The 18446-nt window shown below is 41.0% G+C and overlaps 1 protein-coding gene and 1 long non-coding RNA gene across 5 annotated transcripts; one reads left to right on the top strand and one right to left on the bottom strand.

Annotated features, from left to right (window-relative positions):
• Positions 1 to 1877: 1877 nt before the first annotated feature.
• On the bottom strand, positions 1878 to 6595 carry PRXL2C (peroxiredoxin like 2C). Its single transcript, XM_027653152.1, has 6 exons — positions 6392 to 6595; positions 5882 to 5950; positions 4305 to 4358; positions 3746 to 3851; positions 3386 to 3517; positions 1878 to 2555 (listed from the first exon to the last, which is right to left on the bottom strand). Exons 1-6 carry the CDS (start codon positions 6572 to 6574, stop codon positions 2428 to 2430), a joined length of 672 nt encoding a protein of 223 aa, XP_027508953.1. The 5' UTR covers positions 6575 to 6595; the 3' UTR covers positions 1878 to 2427.
• Positions 6285 to 18235, top strand: LOC113951760. Of its 4 annotated transcripts, XR_003529265.1 has the most exons (6): positions 6888 to 7121; positions 9162 to 9225; positions 9735 to 9940; positions 10478 to 10536; positions 13375 to 13467; positions 17534 to 18235. It is a non-coding gene; the product is annotated as an uncharacterized LOC113951760 (long non-coding RNA). The 4 variants fall into 4 exon arrangements; XR_003529264.1 differs by lacking the exons at positions 6888 to 7121; positions 9162 to 9225 and adding an exon at positions 6285 to 6339 and having other exon boundaries at positions 9735 to 9873; XR_003529263.1 differs by lacking the exons at positions 6888 to 7121; positions 9162 to 9225 and adding an exon at positions 6285 to 6339.
• Positions 18236 to 18446: the final 211 nt, after the last annotated feature.

Raw genomic sequence — 18446 nt, 5'->3', positions numbered from 1 at the left:
GCCCGCGCGGCGCTGGCGGCGGGGCCGCGGTAACAGGTGGGCCGGGGGGCCCGGGCCGACCCCCGAGCGCCGCCTCGGCCCCTCCGGGCGCTGCCGTGCGGGGTCACGGCGGGACCGGCACGGCGGGGACCCCCCTGCGCTGCGGGTCCGCTCCCGCCGGTGCGGCCATAGCGCGGCCCCCTGCCCCTCCTGGGGCTTCGCAGCCTTCCGGGTGCCCCGAGCACCGAAAGAGGGTCCCCAAGGACGTGATGCTGTAAGGCCAGCAGAAACCAGTCCGGGACATGCTGGGCTGAAGTGGAAGGTTAAAATAGCTGGGTTTAAATCTGCTTCTTAAGACACAGTGATACTTGAAAACACACAGTCATTTGAAATAGGTGTTGCAATAGATCAAGCTAGTAGCTAAAAGAACTTCTGAAAACTGCTCCCTTTCCTCCTCCCTCTAAATGGCCTTGGTGGAATAAAGCCCTTGCTGAAGTGTTCTGCTGAGTGTGTGATCAGTGTTTATCACCTATTGGCTTCCACCTTCCACTGCCTTAAGTTTCTTAAAATATTCTTGCTAAATAACACCAGAGACCTAAAATTCTGCTGACACTTCAAAAACCAATTCATGTCACCATCATTGTTCCAATTCATTATGCACATAGGAGTCAAAATGCAGGGCCTATGTATACACCATGATTCTCTTCTACCGAATCCTCCTCTCTGTCTTCTTGCCTCTTCTCATTTGTCTGCACTTCGTGAGTCTTTCTGAGGAAGTGATTTTGCTGGGATAATACAGAGGCTGTGATGTGGTTCCTGTCACAGTTGAAATGGTGAAGGTGGATGACTTCAACGTACAGAGCTGTCAAACTACAGCTTCATTCCATGCCCTTTTAATAGTCCACCGTTCTTTTAGCTATAGCTAGTTTTGTTAAATGTATTTATTAGCAGCAATAGAACTATCACCATTGTATGTTAATTTTACTAAAAACAAGCAGGAAAACAGCTAGCCAAAAACTTCCTTTAAAATCAAAAGCACCCAAGAGAGTGAAATAATTGCAAAACCAAAGTGGAACTAGAGTCAGTGTCCCTGGCTGTGATTATCAAGTGAATGAAGCAGAGTGGAAGCACTACAAAGAAACTGAGTATTCATCAATCTTTCTCTTCAGAAACACATTGTATCAAAATGTGGATGTAATTAATAACTTGCTAAGGCATAGTACCTTTAATAGAATTACATTGCTCGGTATGTTTCTTAAGCAAGTTTTTTCTTATTCATCAAGGAACTCTGTATTTAATTTCACATGCTTTCTTTCCAGAGCCTGCTCTGGGCCTGCCAGTGACCTTAATGGATGTAGGAACAAACCTCTTCACAAAATGCCATTTTAAAATTGCATTAAAGCTTAAAAGGGGAGAGAATTTTCAGTTAAGTTTATATAGCAGCATTTTACAGAAGGCCAAGGATCAGAGACTGCAGAGGAGGATATGCTCCTCCATAAATCTTAGACAGTTTTTTGTCTTCAAACTGCTAAAAAGAAGTGGCTGGTGGATGAAAGAGGGCACATCTACTTTAACGAAAGCAATAGACTCCAAACATAAACATTTCTAGAAAAATGGATAATATGAAATCTGACAGAACTGCAACCCAAACTGCTGTTTCCTTAGTCTAAGACACAAATAAATAAGGAGAATTTATTCTGAGACCTCTCGCTCTTAGAGAAAGTACATACATCCAAAGGAAGAACATTCTGCTGTGAATCTTCCTAGGAAAACACGTAGTTGACTATAGCTTAGTCCAAAACCTATAGTCTGACCAGATGTATGTTTAAGACACACTTCTTCCTGGTCTTACAGACCCACATTTTTGTATGACACAAAGAAGAATTGCAGACAATGGATGATGTATTTAAAATATTTATTTAAAATTATGAAATGTATTTCATAATGTCTGCCAGTGTCAGATGCAAAAGTAGGTATAAGCTTAACTCCCAGTGTTCAACACTGTGACTTTTCAGGGTATATTTTAATACAAGATTGTCATACAGTGCTTGAAGCTTTAAAACAGTGCTGAGAAGTACTGGATTGAAAGACAGTGTTGATCTGCTGAAGGCATGTTCTTCCTGACCAAAATCAGATTTTTTAGTTTACTGCATCTGGAACAATGATTTTTAAAATATATTAGCAAGATTGTTTCATGAGACAATAATAATCTCCAGGATTTTTTGCAATCAGCCTCAGTTGTGTTTTAGTTTTTATTATCTTGTACTCAATGGGAATAGCACTTTTGTGTCCGTCTTCAGTGCCAGGTAGTTTATTCTGTGCTCTGATTTTCTAGATAAGGTTTCAGATGTCCTACAAAGACACAACATTACCAATGCTTGTTGGAATTCACTGGAGAATTGTTCCTGTAGAGCACAAGTTTAAAAAAAAGTATATGTTATGTCAGTGTCATATGTCAATGATCTGGGGTTTGTTTGAGAAATTCACTGTTTTAACTCCTGCCAGCTGCAAAATTGTATTAATGGGAACATGATCCAGCCTGTTTTTATCAAGGTGCAAAAAATGAACTTCATTGCCTGGAAAGGAATGAGAATAACATGTAAATTACTAAATAAAATATTTATTTATTCAAATATGTAAGCAAATCAAAGCAGCACTCTAACTTCGTACTAGTTCTTGTACAAATGTGTACTAGATCTGTAGATTGCACAGTATACTGTATTTTAAACAATGACAAATTTTTTTTAAATTATGTTAAAGAAGCAAGGAACATTGAGGCACCTAACTAGTTTAAATCTGCTGTAGCATGATGTTTCCTAATCATAGAATCATAGAATCACAGAATCAGCTGGGTTGGAAGGGACCCCTGAGATCATCAAGTCCAACCCTTGATCCAACCCCGCTGTGGTTCCCAGACCATGGCACTGATGCCACATCCAGTCTCAGCTTAAAAACCTCCAGGGACAGAGAATCCACCACTTCCCTGGGCAGCCCATTCCAATGGCTGAGCACCCTCTCTGCAAAGAAATTCTTCCCAACGTGATGACTGTCATGTTGCAGCTCCCCCTTCATGCACTACTCTTCTACTAAACAACATCAGATGCCTCGAATCAAATGTGAAAACAGACTGTAGGTAAATGCCATGATGTCAAAAAAACCCTCCAAATTTCGAGGCACTTCTTCCATCACCACTCCAATCAATTTTTGCAGGACTGTGATGAGCTTTGTGCCACCTCTGTGGGAGCTGGGACGAGGCAATGACACTTTGCAGATTCCTTCACGCCACAAAAATCATACAGTTGCACACAAGGCTGTCTCCTCTGAATCCACGGGGACAGCAGGCGAGCTGGGCAGCAGACAGCTGAAGGAGAGAGCTGCAACTCTCACACAAAACACAGCAGCTCACCTGGGCCTATGATCAAAGCTCCTCCCTGCTGAGCAGGGTCTCCTTGGAAATCAAAAGCCGGGCCAGTCATTGCTCTCCATATACTCCTGATGCTTCCCAGGAGTGTGTTTGATTTCACATGAGGGCTCCGCACTAAACAAAACCACCAAATATTGTTATCTATAAACACAAAAGTATGTAAGGAACAAGAGCACTGAACAGCTGCTACGAATAGTTTATAGATTCCTGATCACCAGTATTTTCACAAGAGACAATCTAGTGGGCAACTCACTTTCTATTTACATTGCAATCATTCTATTTTATCAGAGCATTCATGTTTTGTTTGCGTAAGTCCAAATAAGGTGAGAAAATTATTCTTACCTGATATGTTATTACCTTCACCTCTTTTCATGCCAAGCATTTTATAAATTTCCCTTTGTGGATCTACATACATTTCATGCGTATACCCAGTTAAACTGCAAAAGGGCTGCAAAATATATGCATACACACACACACACACAAAAAAAAAGTAATATTTTTAAGGTTAAGGCAGTAACTGGTTAGGGTCTGCTGACAACAGAAGAAGTACTGATACCCTGCCAACTCCACCCTCCCCCCTCTTATTTGGAAGCTGTGTATTTGTCATGTTAAATTAAAACTTTTCAGCCTCAAAGCTTTTATTAAAACAAAGCTTCCAGTGAAATCAAGAAAAGATGTTTCTTAGAAAGAAAAAGATGTTTCTTAAAAACCTGGTGGGTTTTAAATTCAAAATTTTAGTTATTTGCTTTACCCATGTATTGCTATTAGAATTGCCTCATGAGTACCATCCTTTTTTTCTGTAGTTGCAAAAGACCATCTTTTCACTCAGAGCAAATCCCTCAATACAGACCATTAAGACACAAGAGACTATTGTCTATTTTATTTAGACTATTTTATTTACCTTGATGTGATGATAAGATGACTGCCCAATAACTATAAGCCTCACATTTGCTTCCTAGAACAGAACAAGGGTATTGAAGTTGTAAAGAGGAACTCAAGTGTTTCTGCACAACTTCGAAGCATTAGCAGAATCTGGCGTCCTGAGTTAATAATCACAGTGCACTGAGTTAAAATTATTGGAAATTAAAATCACGTGTTTGGAGACTTTGCCCTGGCTATCACCCACAGTCAGAAGCAACATTAATTTATTAAGTTATAAATTATTTTTAAAGAGAACCTTTAAATTACAGATGTGTAAACTTTGAATTTCCTGTAGCATTGGTAGCATTGTCTTTCTGATTGATTGCAATTGATTGCAACATGCTATAATTTTGGAAATTCAAAATTTCCCTGCAGTTGCACCTACCTCTAAAGAAGCAGCACGGAAATATTGGTGCCCACATATCTGTGATTTACATATAGAGACACACATTAATAGATATAACTTGCATTCACGCATAATGCTGTCTCTTGCAGATGCAACATTAGGCCTGAGCCTAAAATAGAGGCCAAAACTTGAGTTCATTTAGATGCCAGTAAAAACAGTTAATAAAATATAAGGTAGTTTCATTAGCATGTAATACTTCCCTTTCCCATATAGAATCATTTTGCTTGTTATGGAAAGAAGCCTCCTAAAAAGAAAACACTCACACTAAGAAAAGCATGGACAGATTTTGATTCTCTATCTACATTTATTTGAGGAGTCAAATTAAGAAAATGTCACTCCGAGTAACACTGGTCGAACAGTTCAGAAATATCTGTCCTGAGAAGAGAAGCTGCCAAAGACATTTCCCCTTTTTATCCTCAAGTTCTTAGTCCATCTCAGATGGATTTAGATGGACTTGCTGTCAGCAATGACCTGAGCCTCTGTCACTGACTATGCTGCTGTTGGGAGTAAAATATGACAGAATTTCAATCATCAGTCTGGAAGAGACAGATTGACCTTCCATATTTAGCAGATCATTGTCTTCTCTGGTGTCTCCCACCACCCTGCAAATACCTGTCCACAGCAACCCCTGCCCACTCCTCCTTTCTGTCACTGTGTCATTCCTGTTTGTGCAGCTGCCCAGAGAACAGGTCACAGCACTGATGCAGCTTACAAATAACCATAGGGAAAGATACTGGTTTTAATCCAGATCAATTTTCTGATCTTGTTCCACGCACAACCATCAGTCAGCCCTGCCAGCATAATGGAAAGGGCAATTGTTAGTAGTCAGGAGAAGACAGCTGTCCAGGGCACTACTAATACCAGAAGGAATGCCTGTCAAATGTTGTCTAGCTGTTCTAACACAGCAGTAAAAAGAGCACCAAGCTAATAGGGCAGGGAGAAATAATACTGCTGCAACAGAGCATGTAGTGCCATAAATCCTTTCCTGTGTCTCCTAGGCAGATTCATTATTGCTGTTGTAGCAAACAGTGAAAGTGCTTCTTCTGACCCACTTTTTTATTCCTGGAAGCATCATGCAAGGCTGTAGCTGGACATAACAAATCAGCTTGGTTGCAGCAACCCCACATACATATTAAGGGTAGAATACTTACTTGTAAAAATGCCTTGGGAACTTTTGCCAGATCTTCTACATATTCCTTACAGGTGTAACACAAAAAATTCTGCAACACAGCCAACTGGATGTATCAGAAACAGATGTAGTTGCATAGCAATGAAGCAGCAGATTACTGATTTGGGGCACACGACACTTTGGAGGTGAACAGGAATCAAGAATGAGAAAGATTCCAGTTCTTTGAAGTCACCACATTTGGATTAGGATACTGGTTTAATCCAAGCATGAACAAGGACGCTGGGCCCGCGGCCTTGCTAATATTTTTATCTCTAGATATCGCAGCAATGCGATAGCTGGCTCAACAGCTGGGAAATCAGGGGAACGCGATACTTGTTTCCCCAAAAGCGCGGCTGAAGAAGTGTTTCCTTTCTGGTAAACAGTGTTATCACGTTACCACCAAGGCGCGGATGGACCGCGGGAGCAGCGCTGACCCGCTCGGTGCGTTCCCCCCGCTCCCCTCCAGCCCTCCCGCAGCCCGGCCCCCGCTCACCCGCACGAACACCACGATCGCCTTCCGATCCCCGTACAGGGCCTGGAAGGGGACGCTCCTGCCGTCCCGGTCCAGCACCGGGCAGCGGGCAGCCTCCTCCCGCAGCTCCGCCGGCTCCCCCCGCCCGCAGCCCCGCGCCCGCCCGACCTGCTGCGTGACCGGCAGCGCCCGCGGCCCCGCCATGGCACCGGCAGGGGAGGAGAGGGAAGGGAAGGCGGAGCTGGCGCGGAAAACAGCGGGAGGGAGGGCGTGCGAGACGGCGAGGAAGCGACGGGGCCGGGAGGGAGCGCGGAGGCTCGTCCGTGTCCCCGTCCCTGTCCCCTCCCTGGGAGCGGCCCCGGGCGAGCAGAGAAGGGGGAGTTGGGACGGAAAGAGCGAGAAACCTGCGGCCGAAACCGCTGCGCGCCTCTCGGACACTGCCAGCATGCGGCTTGTGCCCGAAAAACACGGGACAGTCACCCGGGACTCGCCCGGGATGGTGCGCGGGCAGCAGCGGGGCCGTGGCCGTGGCCGTGCCGCCCCGAATCACGGCTCGCACTCGAGAGCCCGCGGCACGCACAGAGAGAAAACTTTTCGAGGAGCTCTCGAGCTGCTGTATCGCACAAAACACGCATCAGACCCGGTCTCCTTATTCAAGCAAAGATCCGATTTCCTTATTCAAGCAAAATTAGAACTTCCCGGTGCTTTGGCAGTTGAGCAGCAGAGGACGCTGAGCGGTGCAAATGCCCGTGTGAGTGCATCATGTGCACGCTGAAGGGAGCGAACGGTTCTCCCTAAAATAAGAACAGTAGGTCGTTTAAGGGTATCGTGGTCTCTTGGATTATTGTGTTAGCTGAAAGTTTATAAGGACAAGAGCGCTTTTCTTAGGGGGCAGAGAAAAAGACGTGTCAGAGAGAATAGGACTGAGGGGACCTCCAGTAGTTATTCTGCTTTGTGAAACTCTCTGACTATATTAGCTCCGAAGTTTCTTGGCAAACTGTCCCAGTATCTGTATGTTAAAGTCATTCAAATTTATATCCCCTATGCTGTGGGTTAAGCCCACTGCTTTTATATTTCCAGGAGAGAGCAGGTTGAGTCTTGCAGTTCAGTACGTCCTCACAAAGACTTTGATTTAAAAGGTGTTGAATTCAAATTAGTAAAAATTAGTAAAGAAGTTCTGAAAATTGTAAAACTCAACATTCTGCTAGATACAGTTGGACCCAATGACTTTAAAGGTCTTTTCCAACCCAGGTGATTCTCTGATTCTGAAAAAATGTGGGCAGTATTACTTCCCCATTATTGTTTTCATCTGGCTTCTTTATTCACTTAACAGTTATATATTATACTATCCAACACATTTCTTCTACAAGCAGTCCATAAAGAAAACTGTGGTTTGTGCAGCAGCATTCTGCAGGCCCCTCAGCAGTACTGATGGGAATGTGCTGCCTACCCTTGACTACTGCAGGACATAGCAAAGCAGAGACAGCTGCCGAATTTTGACAGGCTTTGCTCTTCATCTTGAAGCTGAAGTGGCCAGGCCATGACCTCACTGTGTTACAGCTGCAGTAAAACCTTTGGGTAGCATTAGACAGGGTTCAGGGGCACAGCTCAGCACTTGATCATCAGCAGCGCTTGGACCAGGGCCCTTGCCATTGCAGCTGGAAATCAGAGCCTGCAGGGAAGGCAGTTACACCACTGTAGGGGATCTGCTGCCACAGCCTCCAAGTGGGAGCACAGACGGGAACAAGGCTGCTGGTGGAAAGGACTGGGCAGTGTGGGGTCACAAACTCAGGCCATACTGCCCTGGGTCAGTCTGCACGTAGCTGACCTTGTCCCTAGTATGTAAAAAGCTTGTTCTTTCTTGATTTGATATGAAATCTCTTGAGGAGCCCAGCCCCTCTGGGAGAGCCGGTAATCCTTCCTTCTAAGCCAGTCGAGACTGCCTGCAGACCTTGCTTTATTTATTCTGTTCAGCCTCCCTAAACTGGCTGAAGCAGCATATCCTTAGCACCTTGTTTCAGCAGTATACAACTGAGGAACAGCAACTTTCTGCTTGGGATATCTGCCAAAGCATTCTCTAAAACCCTCAAACAGCATGTTTCTGGCTTTTGATGGCGATTCTTAAGTGTTGCTGGAATACAAGTGCTGCTGCCACCCCCGGTTTTACAGAGAAAGAATAGAGGCAAAGGCAGTTGTACACTGACATGTTCTCTGAAAGAGGAGACACTGAAAATTAGCAGTCACCTTTTGAAAGCTGAAGCTTAAAGCCTTTCATTAATATATACTTAACAAAAATACAGATATAAATTCCACTAACTTAGTGGGAAGAAAGAATCTGTATCTGCTGATATACTAAGAGTGAAGGCTAGTAAACCCACATAATTCTTTAGTGTGTGCTGTGAATAGGCAAGCTTCCTCTTCTTTCCCCTTTTTTCTTTGTCGCTCACAAATATAAAAATGTGGTTAACTTAAAAAACACACTTGTCAGCGTGATGTATTTTTCATTATCTTAAGGAGAATCAATTAGTGCATTTGCATTATTAATCGTGATTCAAGATGGAAGGCACTCTGCACTGCAGTGCAATTTACAGTTGAAGAGAGAAACTTAGCTAGTATTTAATTAATCAAGAGTTGGGTTACTTTGTGCTGTGAGTAAGAAATTCAAATTCCTACCATTTCAAGAGGGAGAGCAATAATTACGTGAGGATGTCTGTTAATTTATTTGTTCTGTATTGACTAGTGAAACAAAATACCAACTGTAATTATGCAACCTTAATTCCTTTATTTACAGCAGGTGAACAAAGTATCTGACAACAGAGGTGTGACCTGTGTCAAAACCATAAACGCTGTCTAAAGTATGTGGTGTTTATTTGTAAAGCAACACCTTATTATCAATTTACTGCACAATATACTGTTTATTTGGCACAAGGGTATTTGTTGTTCTTGTTTATTTAAGTATTGTTTTGCTAGAGATAACGTGGTTATTACTTATCAGCTGAAAACAAATCAGTGTTTGCAATTCCAGGGTAAAAACATCCTGCTAAGTGCTAGCTAATAATGAGTAGTTTTCAAACTTAAAAAAACCTCAAACCTTAATTAAGAAGGAGTAAAAATGTGTACTGTCCTGTAGATAAGATGGATTGTTCTCTGTGAGGGCAGGGAGAGAAGTTGTGGACTCCCTGTCCCTGACAGTGTCCAAGGCCAGGTTGGACGGGGCTCTGAGCAACCTGGGCTAGGGAAAGGTATCTCTGCCCATGGCAGGAGGGTTGGGACAAGATGGTCTTTAAGGTCCCTTCAACCCAAACCATTCCATGATTCCGCAAGAGCTTTTTTCCTTTATGTCTCTCTTTCATTTTTTCCTTAGAGTCACAACATCCTGGATTTCTTATGCTGTGCTTTGTCAGAGCAACATGAGAGTGATTCTTCTGACCAACAAGGGAAATAATTTGCAGCCTTGAAAGTGATTTTGCAAATGCTGGGTTCATCTCCATTTTTGCTACCTGGTGTGTGTTCTCTGTCTCCTGATGTTGTTTCTCTTCATTTTTGCTTCCTACTTTTTTTTTTTTTTTTGTATGTGTGTGTTTTTAGTTTGGTTTGAGATTTTGTTTTTGTTTCATTGTTGTTTTGGGGGTTTTGTTTGGTTGGTTTGCTTTGTTGGTGGTTTTGTGGGTTTTGTTTGTTCATTTGGTTTTCCCTGAGGGAGAAGATATTACCATTTCAAAACTTGCCTAAGTTTTGCTTTTTCACTCCCTTTAAAAATTATTTGAGATTATTTACCAGACTGAGAGCTTCATAAGTCTGGCTGCAGTATCTGAGTATCAGTATGCATATTGTTTAACTGTTGTTTCACAGCACAGATAATGGAAATGTAACTAAAAATCTACCCTAATAGTTTAGTGATTATAATGACATATGGAGAAAAAATATTTCTCCCGTTCTGTTTGACATATTTTAGTTTTGTACTGCAAACCCTACACAGAGAGCAATAGTTACAAACTTACTCCACAACAAAATAGCAATATTAATTGAAATGCCCACATTTTAGTGGGCATAAAGAGAACTAATTTAGTAAGAACTCTCTGTATTTAATCTATTTCTGTTTTACAGGTACCTACTCTGTGTGCTGCAGATGACAAACAGAGGTGACCATCTCCATGTCCACGATAGTAAATTATATGTGCAGATCCTGCTTGTTTGGTCTGAGTGCCACTAGTTTGAATCTTTCTTAAAAGGAACTAGGAGGAAGCAAATTACTACTTAAATAGAGGAGACACGGTCAAAAAGCAAATCAAAGATATGCTGCAATCCAGACAGGCCAAACATAATTGTCTTGTATCTTGTTAGCGATAAGGCTCTTAGAAAGTAAAGCTAATTATCATTAGTGTAAACCAGATCAGAGGATTAAGAAATGAAGAATGTGAAGAAAAGCAGAGGTGATCTCATGAATGGTTCATGCCAAATTAAGCCTCGTTATTTAAGATTCTTGCCCTGGTGTCTTGCAAGGTAAACAAAAACTTTTCTTGAAATCTTTAGATAGTATTCCTTTTTTTACTTCCTCCCTCTTCTCTCCCTCCAGTATTCTGCTGGTTTTTGCCTGTGCAGGAAAAACATACTATGAGAAGGTATAGTAGAATAAGTAGGCAGTAGGTAGAGCAGAGTAGAGTAGAGTAGTTCCCAGCTACTATTTCTATTTTCTGTGTTCGTAGAGAGCTGGATGTGTGCTTTGTGATGGATTCAGTTCAAATGGCTCTTTTATGTATGGCAGCACTGACATTTAACTACAATTAAGGATTCCCTTCTTGAGACCTGTGGATGGTATAATATTTTTACTGGAGACTAATAGCTTCGAGTTGATTTTAGCACACACTTGAAACAGATTTCTTTTATTTCCTGGTGTATAATTAAGAGTAGCATCAGTAACATCAGGCAACTCTTGAGCCTCTTTGCTAGAGGGATCCATTAGGAACCCAGGCCTTTCCTCAAAAAGAGGTAGATTTGATTTTTTCACCAGCTTGCCTGACCACTTGTGTCCTGAGGACTACAAATCCATGGCCCATGTCCACCCTTCTGCCTTTCACAATGGCTGAGAAGTTGAGGTGGTGAATATTCTTCCTGCCACAATAAGTGTTACCTAATTATCTCCTAATACTGTGTGGCTGACTGAGATGGTGCATGTGCCAAACTCTGATGAAGTAAGCCACGGTTTTCACTTAGTGAAGACTTCCTTAAGAAATTATTTAAATAAGAAAAAGGAGTCTAAAGATAAAGTGTCTGATGACCACCATGTGAACTCTCTGCCAAGAACTTCAGAGACTACAGCTTTCCAGCTGGCTCTCCTATGAGGGCCTTTGAAACCCTCTCCAGTGGAAATAATGTGTTTGGTTTGTTAACAATGAAAACTTCTACTACAGCCAGTGGAATTCACGCCAGAACTGAGGTGGATGGCCCAGCCCTGAAACCCTTTTGGATCTGGAGTTCATATGGATGTTGGCACGAATCCTGCACTTGGTGCTCTGAGAGATGATCATTGGCTTAAGGCTCAAAAATATGGCCCCTTTTGTATCTTAAACAAGAAAGCTGTTTTTCCTTCTGCTGTTTGCATCATAGTTATGTTATTTGCTTCAACAAAGATGTCAATCTGCTTCAGAATATTTTTTCTTCTTAATGAAACTATTTATTCTTTCCTTATATTTCAATTGTTATTTTCAGTAATCTTTATACATACAATTCTATTGTAGTCATTTCATTATGCATAAAACTACCAGCAAAAGTGAAGAACAGAATAAAAGGGGGAATATAAATACATTAAGTATACTTCAGTTATAGTCAACCATAAATTAAAATATGTTAATGTATCATCTAAAACACAAGTTCTTTGACTGAAATGTCTGTAAATGTAAAAGAAGTGTTATCTTTATTTGCATAATGGTGAAAGGCCATTCAAATTAGTTCAAATTTATGCACTATTGTTTCTTTACACCATCATCTTTCACACTGTAAGTGAGGATGTGCAATGTTGTTCTGTCTGCAGCAGCAGATTTCACACATAAAAGCTGAAGGATAAAATATACACAAAATAAATTAAAAAAAAAAAGAAAATAATGGAAAAGGAATGAAAAGTGACTGATTACATTCCCTCAAATTCCATTTCTTTATTTTTTTTCATTTCCCTCATTTCTCCTCTATAAAATGTTTGTAACAATTTTAACTTAGTTTCCTTGCTGTTGATTTTTATGCATCAACAGTTTGCCAAATGCAGCTTCTGCCCCATTTCTGCACAGTACATGAGTCAGATTTTTTTTTTTTTCAAACTGGATTGCCTTGTTCTCTTGCTCTCTCCAGGGAGTGATCAACAGCCACTGTTTAAAAATTCTCATTAGGCACTTCAACATTCAAGCTGTGGCCCTGCTATGGTTTCCAAGGTCCTAACATAGAACCCAAGTGATTTCCATACCACTTTGATCACACAAATGAGTTAGCTAAGTGTTCTAACAATCAATCTGTAAAACATATGTGTTTCTGTGCTGCTACTATCATTAATTCTACAAAGGGAAATAATTTAAAGAAGCAATAGTTGTTGTTCGAAAATATCAGAAGAGAGAAGAAATCTGGCTGACAGTCCAAAAGGAATCAATACAGCAGCCTCTGGAATTGCCATGCCAGCAGGAATCACTTCTTGCTAATGTAATTTGTGTGTCTCCTTCTGAGTAGTTATAGCTGTTGTTGCTGTTCTTACATGAAAAGACGTTAAGACAAAAAAAACAATAATCAGAATGGAAGCATTTTTATTCCTTCCCACTGCTCAGAAGACTGCTAAATGCTAAGGCAGGGGTTATGTTTGTGTGTATCTACTTATTTGAACAAATTCACATAATCATATTTTATTGTCTTAGTCTATAGACATATTGATTCTACTCTAAAAATGACTTCTTCATGAAGTATGGTCCACTTGGGGGTGTGTGTGTGTAATTATTCTTTTTCTCCATAATACATTTTTCACACAGGTAGGGGAGTGTGTAGCTGCTTTGAAATGCTTCTTCTGTGGCCTGTCCTCTTTGTCATTATGGCAGTAAATTTTACCTAAAAGGTTTAATAAGGTACTTTTGAAAATAATACATTTTAGTTATTTTTCCTTGTATATCTGTGCAGCTGTATTCTAAACAGATCATTGTAATTCAGCCTCTGTTTCTAGCAATGTAATAAGGAGCTTGTTCACACTTGAAAGGTAATTCTGATTAAAGCAGATGTAAATTTAATTTCTGTAGCTATTGTTAAATAACTCCACTCGTGGTTGTGCTTATTTGTGCTCTGCTTATCTCAAATAGCTTTCAAATAATGAGACTTAATCAGAATAAGAGATGATTCTGCAGGAAAAGACATATACAAACATGAAGGTGTTCAAGATATCTATACCTCATATTGTGGATGAGCTGGGAGAAGTTTCAGTGGGTCACTATTTTACCTTTCTAGGGGAATTTCAGGTGACAAAAATATCTGAAGTCTGTTGTTATCTCTGATGTTGCTTGGATAAGAGACTTTCTATTTCATTTGAAGTTTAACTAAGGGTTCTGTTTTCTTTTATGAAAATTGATGGTAATCTTGCAAAATAAGTTATTTACTGGATTCCAGTTCCAGAAAAAAAGCATTAAGAACGGGGAGTCAGCAGTTGGGTTGCTGTGCCGAGTGATGGATAGACCAGTCTTTGAACAGAGAGGGTGATATAGTCTGTCTGCAGTTTTTTCCACACAAATTTAAGTATTGTAATCTAAAGAAGAGGTCAAGCCTTCCTCAGGCTCTAAAGACTTGGAGTCCTAGAAAGAGTTGTCCCACATAAAGTGGAAGAGCTATCTGCTGTGGGTATAGAAATTCCATTTTCTGGTCTGTTCTATCCCTTTCTTTGGGCATTCTTCTGCATTTTTAAAGCGTTTGTGGGATCTGAATAGTGCTCTCCTTCTAAGCAAGCATGTCACAAGGGCACTGAGAAGCTTGTAAAAGATGGAGGGACTGGGAAAATATTATGTCATGAGTGCAGAAGCCTGTTATTAGTTCTCTTGACTATTTCAGTGATGTGTCAACCTGACATCATAAGCTTTCACTACAAAGTTACTAGTTCTACTTCTGTAACAGACAGAAGCTTGAAAATAATGATCATGTTTGTAAAAAATTCCAATTCAGCTTAAAAAGAGCTCCACATGTGACAACTTCTGAAAGATCCTGTGTCTAAAACTACATTTACTTAAAACTGGCAACACTGAAGTTACCACTGGCCACATCTTTTTAATATTTTCTGTAAATGCTGCAATGTCTAGCCTGTCCCACTTCAAAGTAGCAGTGCATTACTTGTACTTCTAGGGGGGAATGTGGTTGGAGCACTTTTCCCAAGCCTGAGTGAAATAAAAGCTCATTTCCCATTGAAGCTGTGGCGTGACCTTGCTGAGCACCTCTTGACATGTGGGCTTCTAAAAGTGTCTGCAGGTGCTACACAGCAGTTCCAGATGAGAGGCAGGGGAGTGTAGAGTATTTTGAACAAAAATGCATTGGAAAATTTAGGTTGGCAAAATGTGGTAGTTTGTTTTTTTTGTTTGTTTTTTTTTTTGCAGCTGCGAAAATGCGATTTAGTCAGAACTCGAGGGGTAACCTTGTTCACGGTGCAGTGAAGATCTTTGAGGACCATAAATATTTCAAATATAGGTTTAAGACGGTGTCTTAAAGACAATGCAGCCAATAATTCAGCCTGACACCGTGTTGGCATATTATTTAATACCATTTACCTATGAAGTAGTAACTAGTGTTAATGCCTGCTATCTACCTAGAAACAAGTGCTATTCAAGAGTTACTTGTTACCTTAAAGAGAAGAAATCATACAGCATGTATTTTGTATGACTCACACTTCATAAACTTACAGATTCAATAGTCTTTCAGGAGAAAAACTATTATATATGTATAATATATATGTATTTTATATATATATTATATATATATATAATGTATATATTATATACATCAAGAGAGTGATGTATATACATCAGGAGACTGATGTATATAATAGCACTTAGAGGAAACAAATATTTGTATGACTCTTAATTCCAGGACTGAAACAAAACCATCATCTTTGAGAGTGCAGAAAGAGCTGGTGTGGGGTTCACCTTTCATGTACCTCTCATGTGCTGTCTTGTAAGAGCATCCTGAGCTGGTGGGACTGCACTCAGGGACCAGCTGTGAGCAAAGCAGCCACAATTTGAGGAACTGGGTACACCTAGTGTGTTGGTTTTTTTTTTCTACCAGTCTTTTCTTCTTGTTTTCCTCTCCTCCAGTGTGGTTTATGCACAGGTAACAGTCCCTCTGGGACAGTTCTTGCCCTGGCATATATTCTCTATCAGTCATAGTCCCTTTGGAAATGTTCCTGTGCTGGTGATGATCATCTGTGGACTGTAGCTCTCCAGGGGTGTCCCTACCCTAGTGTGTGCCACTGGTGGGTCACAGTCCCTTCAGGGCATCCTGGCTGTGGGCTGCACTCCCTCTGGCACGGAGCATCCATGAGCAGCACATCTGTGCCTGCAGCAGTGTCCCCATCTACGTGTCTCTGTCCTCTTCTCTCAGCAGCTGCCACTCTTTTTCAGACATGTCTGAGCAGAGGCACCATTTGGTTGCTGGAGGTTTTGGTGTGTGGCATTGTCCTAGTTAGAACAGCTGGGACCAGTTCATCACTGGATGGGTGTAACCCAAAACTGTGTATTCTATAGACTTCCATGCCATTTCCCAGAAACTGTTATCAATGAACCATTTACACCCTCTGCCCAGAGCAGCCCTGACTCCTCAGGCTATAAACTGGGTGTTCAGAGGCCTGTGAGACAGGAGGGTACTCCTGTCCTCACACCCAGTGTGGAACTCCCCACCCTGGGGAAGGGACTGGACATTCCTGCCTGAACTGGAGAATATATAATCTTGGAGTCTTGGGACTTTTTTAACCACTTGTGGGATCCAGAGAAGGACTGTGACCACCACTCTCAACCAGACTGAGACCACCACTCTTGACCAGACTGCAACAGCACTCTCACCAACAGGTTTTTCTCTCTCCTTTTGCTTTGGACTCAGAGGGCACAAAGAACACCACTCTGTTCATGCCCCAGGGTGCTGGGTTATACATTTGGGTTTTGTGGGTTAAAACCAACTGTTTGTCTGTATAATCGTATTTATTGTATTATTTTATTAAATTGTTATTTTGACTTATAATCTCTCTTTAGAGTTGCATTCATTTCCCCTGCCGGTTTACCTTTAAACCAGCACACACATGGGATGCACATTGGTTGCAGAGCCAGCTGGGTTGGCTGTGGCTGCCCATGGATTCCTCCCCTCAGGGCACCCCTGCAGCCCCTGGCTACCCAAAACCCCACATTTGTGCCCCAAACCTGCTGTGTGCACTCTCTTGGCAGAGCATGCTGTGCCCCTGCAAGACAAGCTCCTATTGAGTGGGCTCCCAAGACGTCCCAGGGTAGTTCAGGGTCTACCTAAATAGCAAAATCTGTTTCACTGCCTTTTGGTTTGCTTATTCTATGGTTGTGTCTTTTTACTTGATAGCTATTAAATACTTAACACTGAAATGGAAATCAGTTGCACTACTTGTTTGTTAGTAGAAATGTCTCTTTGAAAATGGCTCCTCCTCAAGGGTGTTAGAGTGTCCACTGGACATAACAGTTGAAAACAGAGGAGAATAATGAAAATAAATGGAATTGGAAGTGAGACTATTCAGAAATTATATGTGATAATGATTTGTTCATGACACTGACTTTATTTGAAGTAAAAAAGTACCTTCGATTACCAAAGATGAGTCTTGCAAAGCTCTGAGTTGATATGAAGACTGAGGAAATGCTTTTTTCATGTCTGTCTTACTAGATGAGAACTGTTTTTCTTTATCACAAGAAACTACTGACAATAAACCTTCCCTTTGATCACCTGAGTGAAGCTGCTGTAATGATTTATATCTGAAGCTGGTGGTAGGCGCCAGCTTTATCTGGTGTAAATGGTGCAGTTTATTTTCTTTTTATAAACAGATACACTAGCAGAAGGTTGCTATAGTTTCCATGATCCTCCACAGTTTCTTATTTGACTTCTAGTATCCATTCAAGAGCCCTTAATACTTTTTTTTTTTTTTTTCCCATTTAGAGCTTGATGAGAAAGCTATGTTCTCAAGAGTCACATGGTTAAACAGCTCTGGACAGATGAGGAAGGTTCTTGAAGGAGGTTTATACTGCAATTTGCAGTGCTTACCTGCTAGGAATTATTTTTTTGTGTGTGTGTGTTACTGCTGACAGAATTATATCAATAGAAAGTTCAGGAATGAAAGAAATCAGCAAGAAAATGAGAATTTGCACATACTTGGCTTAAATGTCCACCAGAGACACAAAGAGATCAGGGTCCACTGTGAAGTGTTCATTGAATGACTCAAAGATTTGAAAAAGTGTTGGAACTGTGGTGATGGCTTCCTTACATGAAGCAGAAATAAACATAATTTTGCTCATATTAATTAATAATTAGACATAAAAATTTAAAAGAAAAGCAGAAATTATTTTTCCTGAATGCTGATCATGCAGATTTTTTTTACAATCCGAAGTCATCTGGGTTTCAGAAATCCTTAAATTTGAGAAAGAGTTGGTCCCAACAAAATGATGATCATGCTGGCAATTTGCTTTGCTGTTCTTCTTGGCTGTTATGTTTTGTTTTCTGGCTTGTTTCTGTAGGGGAGGGGGACAAGTCTGTTCCATGTCAGGCTTAGTTTTAGCTTGTGTTGGGGCTCTTTTATTTTCTGTTTGTGAATTCCTTTTTAAAATACACTGTGCTTAAAATATATTGGTGTTCTGTTCCACAGAATGTGCCTGTGGTTCCTCTTAGATGGGATCTTTTAAAACACTTAATCCAACTTCTGAATTGAACACTATTCTGGGTAGGAAGGAAAGAAAATCTGCTTGAAAGGTAAAGGGCTGGAGTGAAATAAAAATGAAGTTGGCATGACATAGGTGGCATTCTTATGAAAGACCACCTTAGGGCCTTTAACCCAGGCAGAGGTGGGCATATATTG

Source organism: Corapipo altera, unplaced genomic scaffold, assembly GCF_003945725.1.
Source record: "Corapipo altera isolate COAL_440 unplaced genomic scaffold, ASM394572v1 61305, whole genome shotgun sequence".
NCBI classification, from domain to species: domain Eukaryota; kingdom Metazoa; phylum Chordata; class Aves; order Passeriformes; family Pipridae; genus Corapipo; species Corapipo altera.
This window is presented reverse-complemented; position numbering and strand designations above follow the sequence as displayed.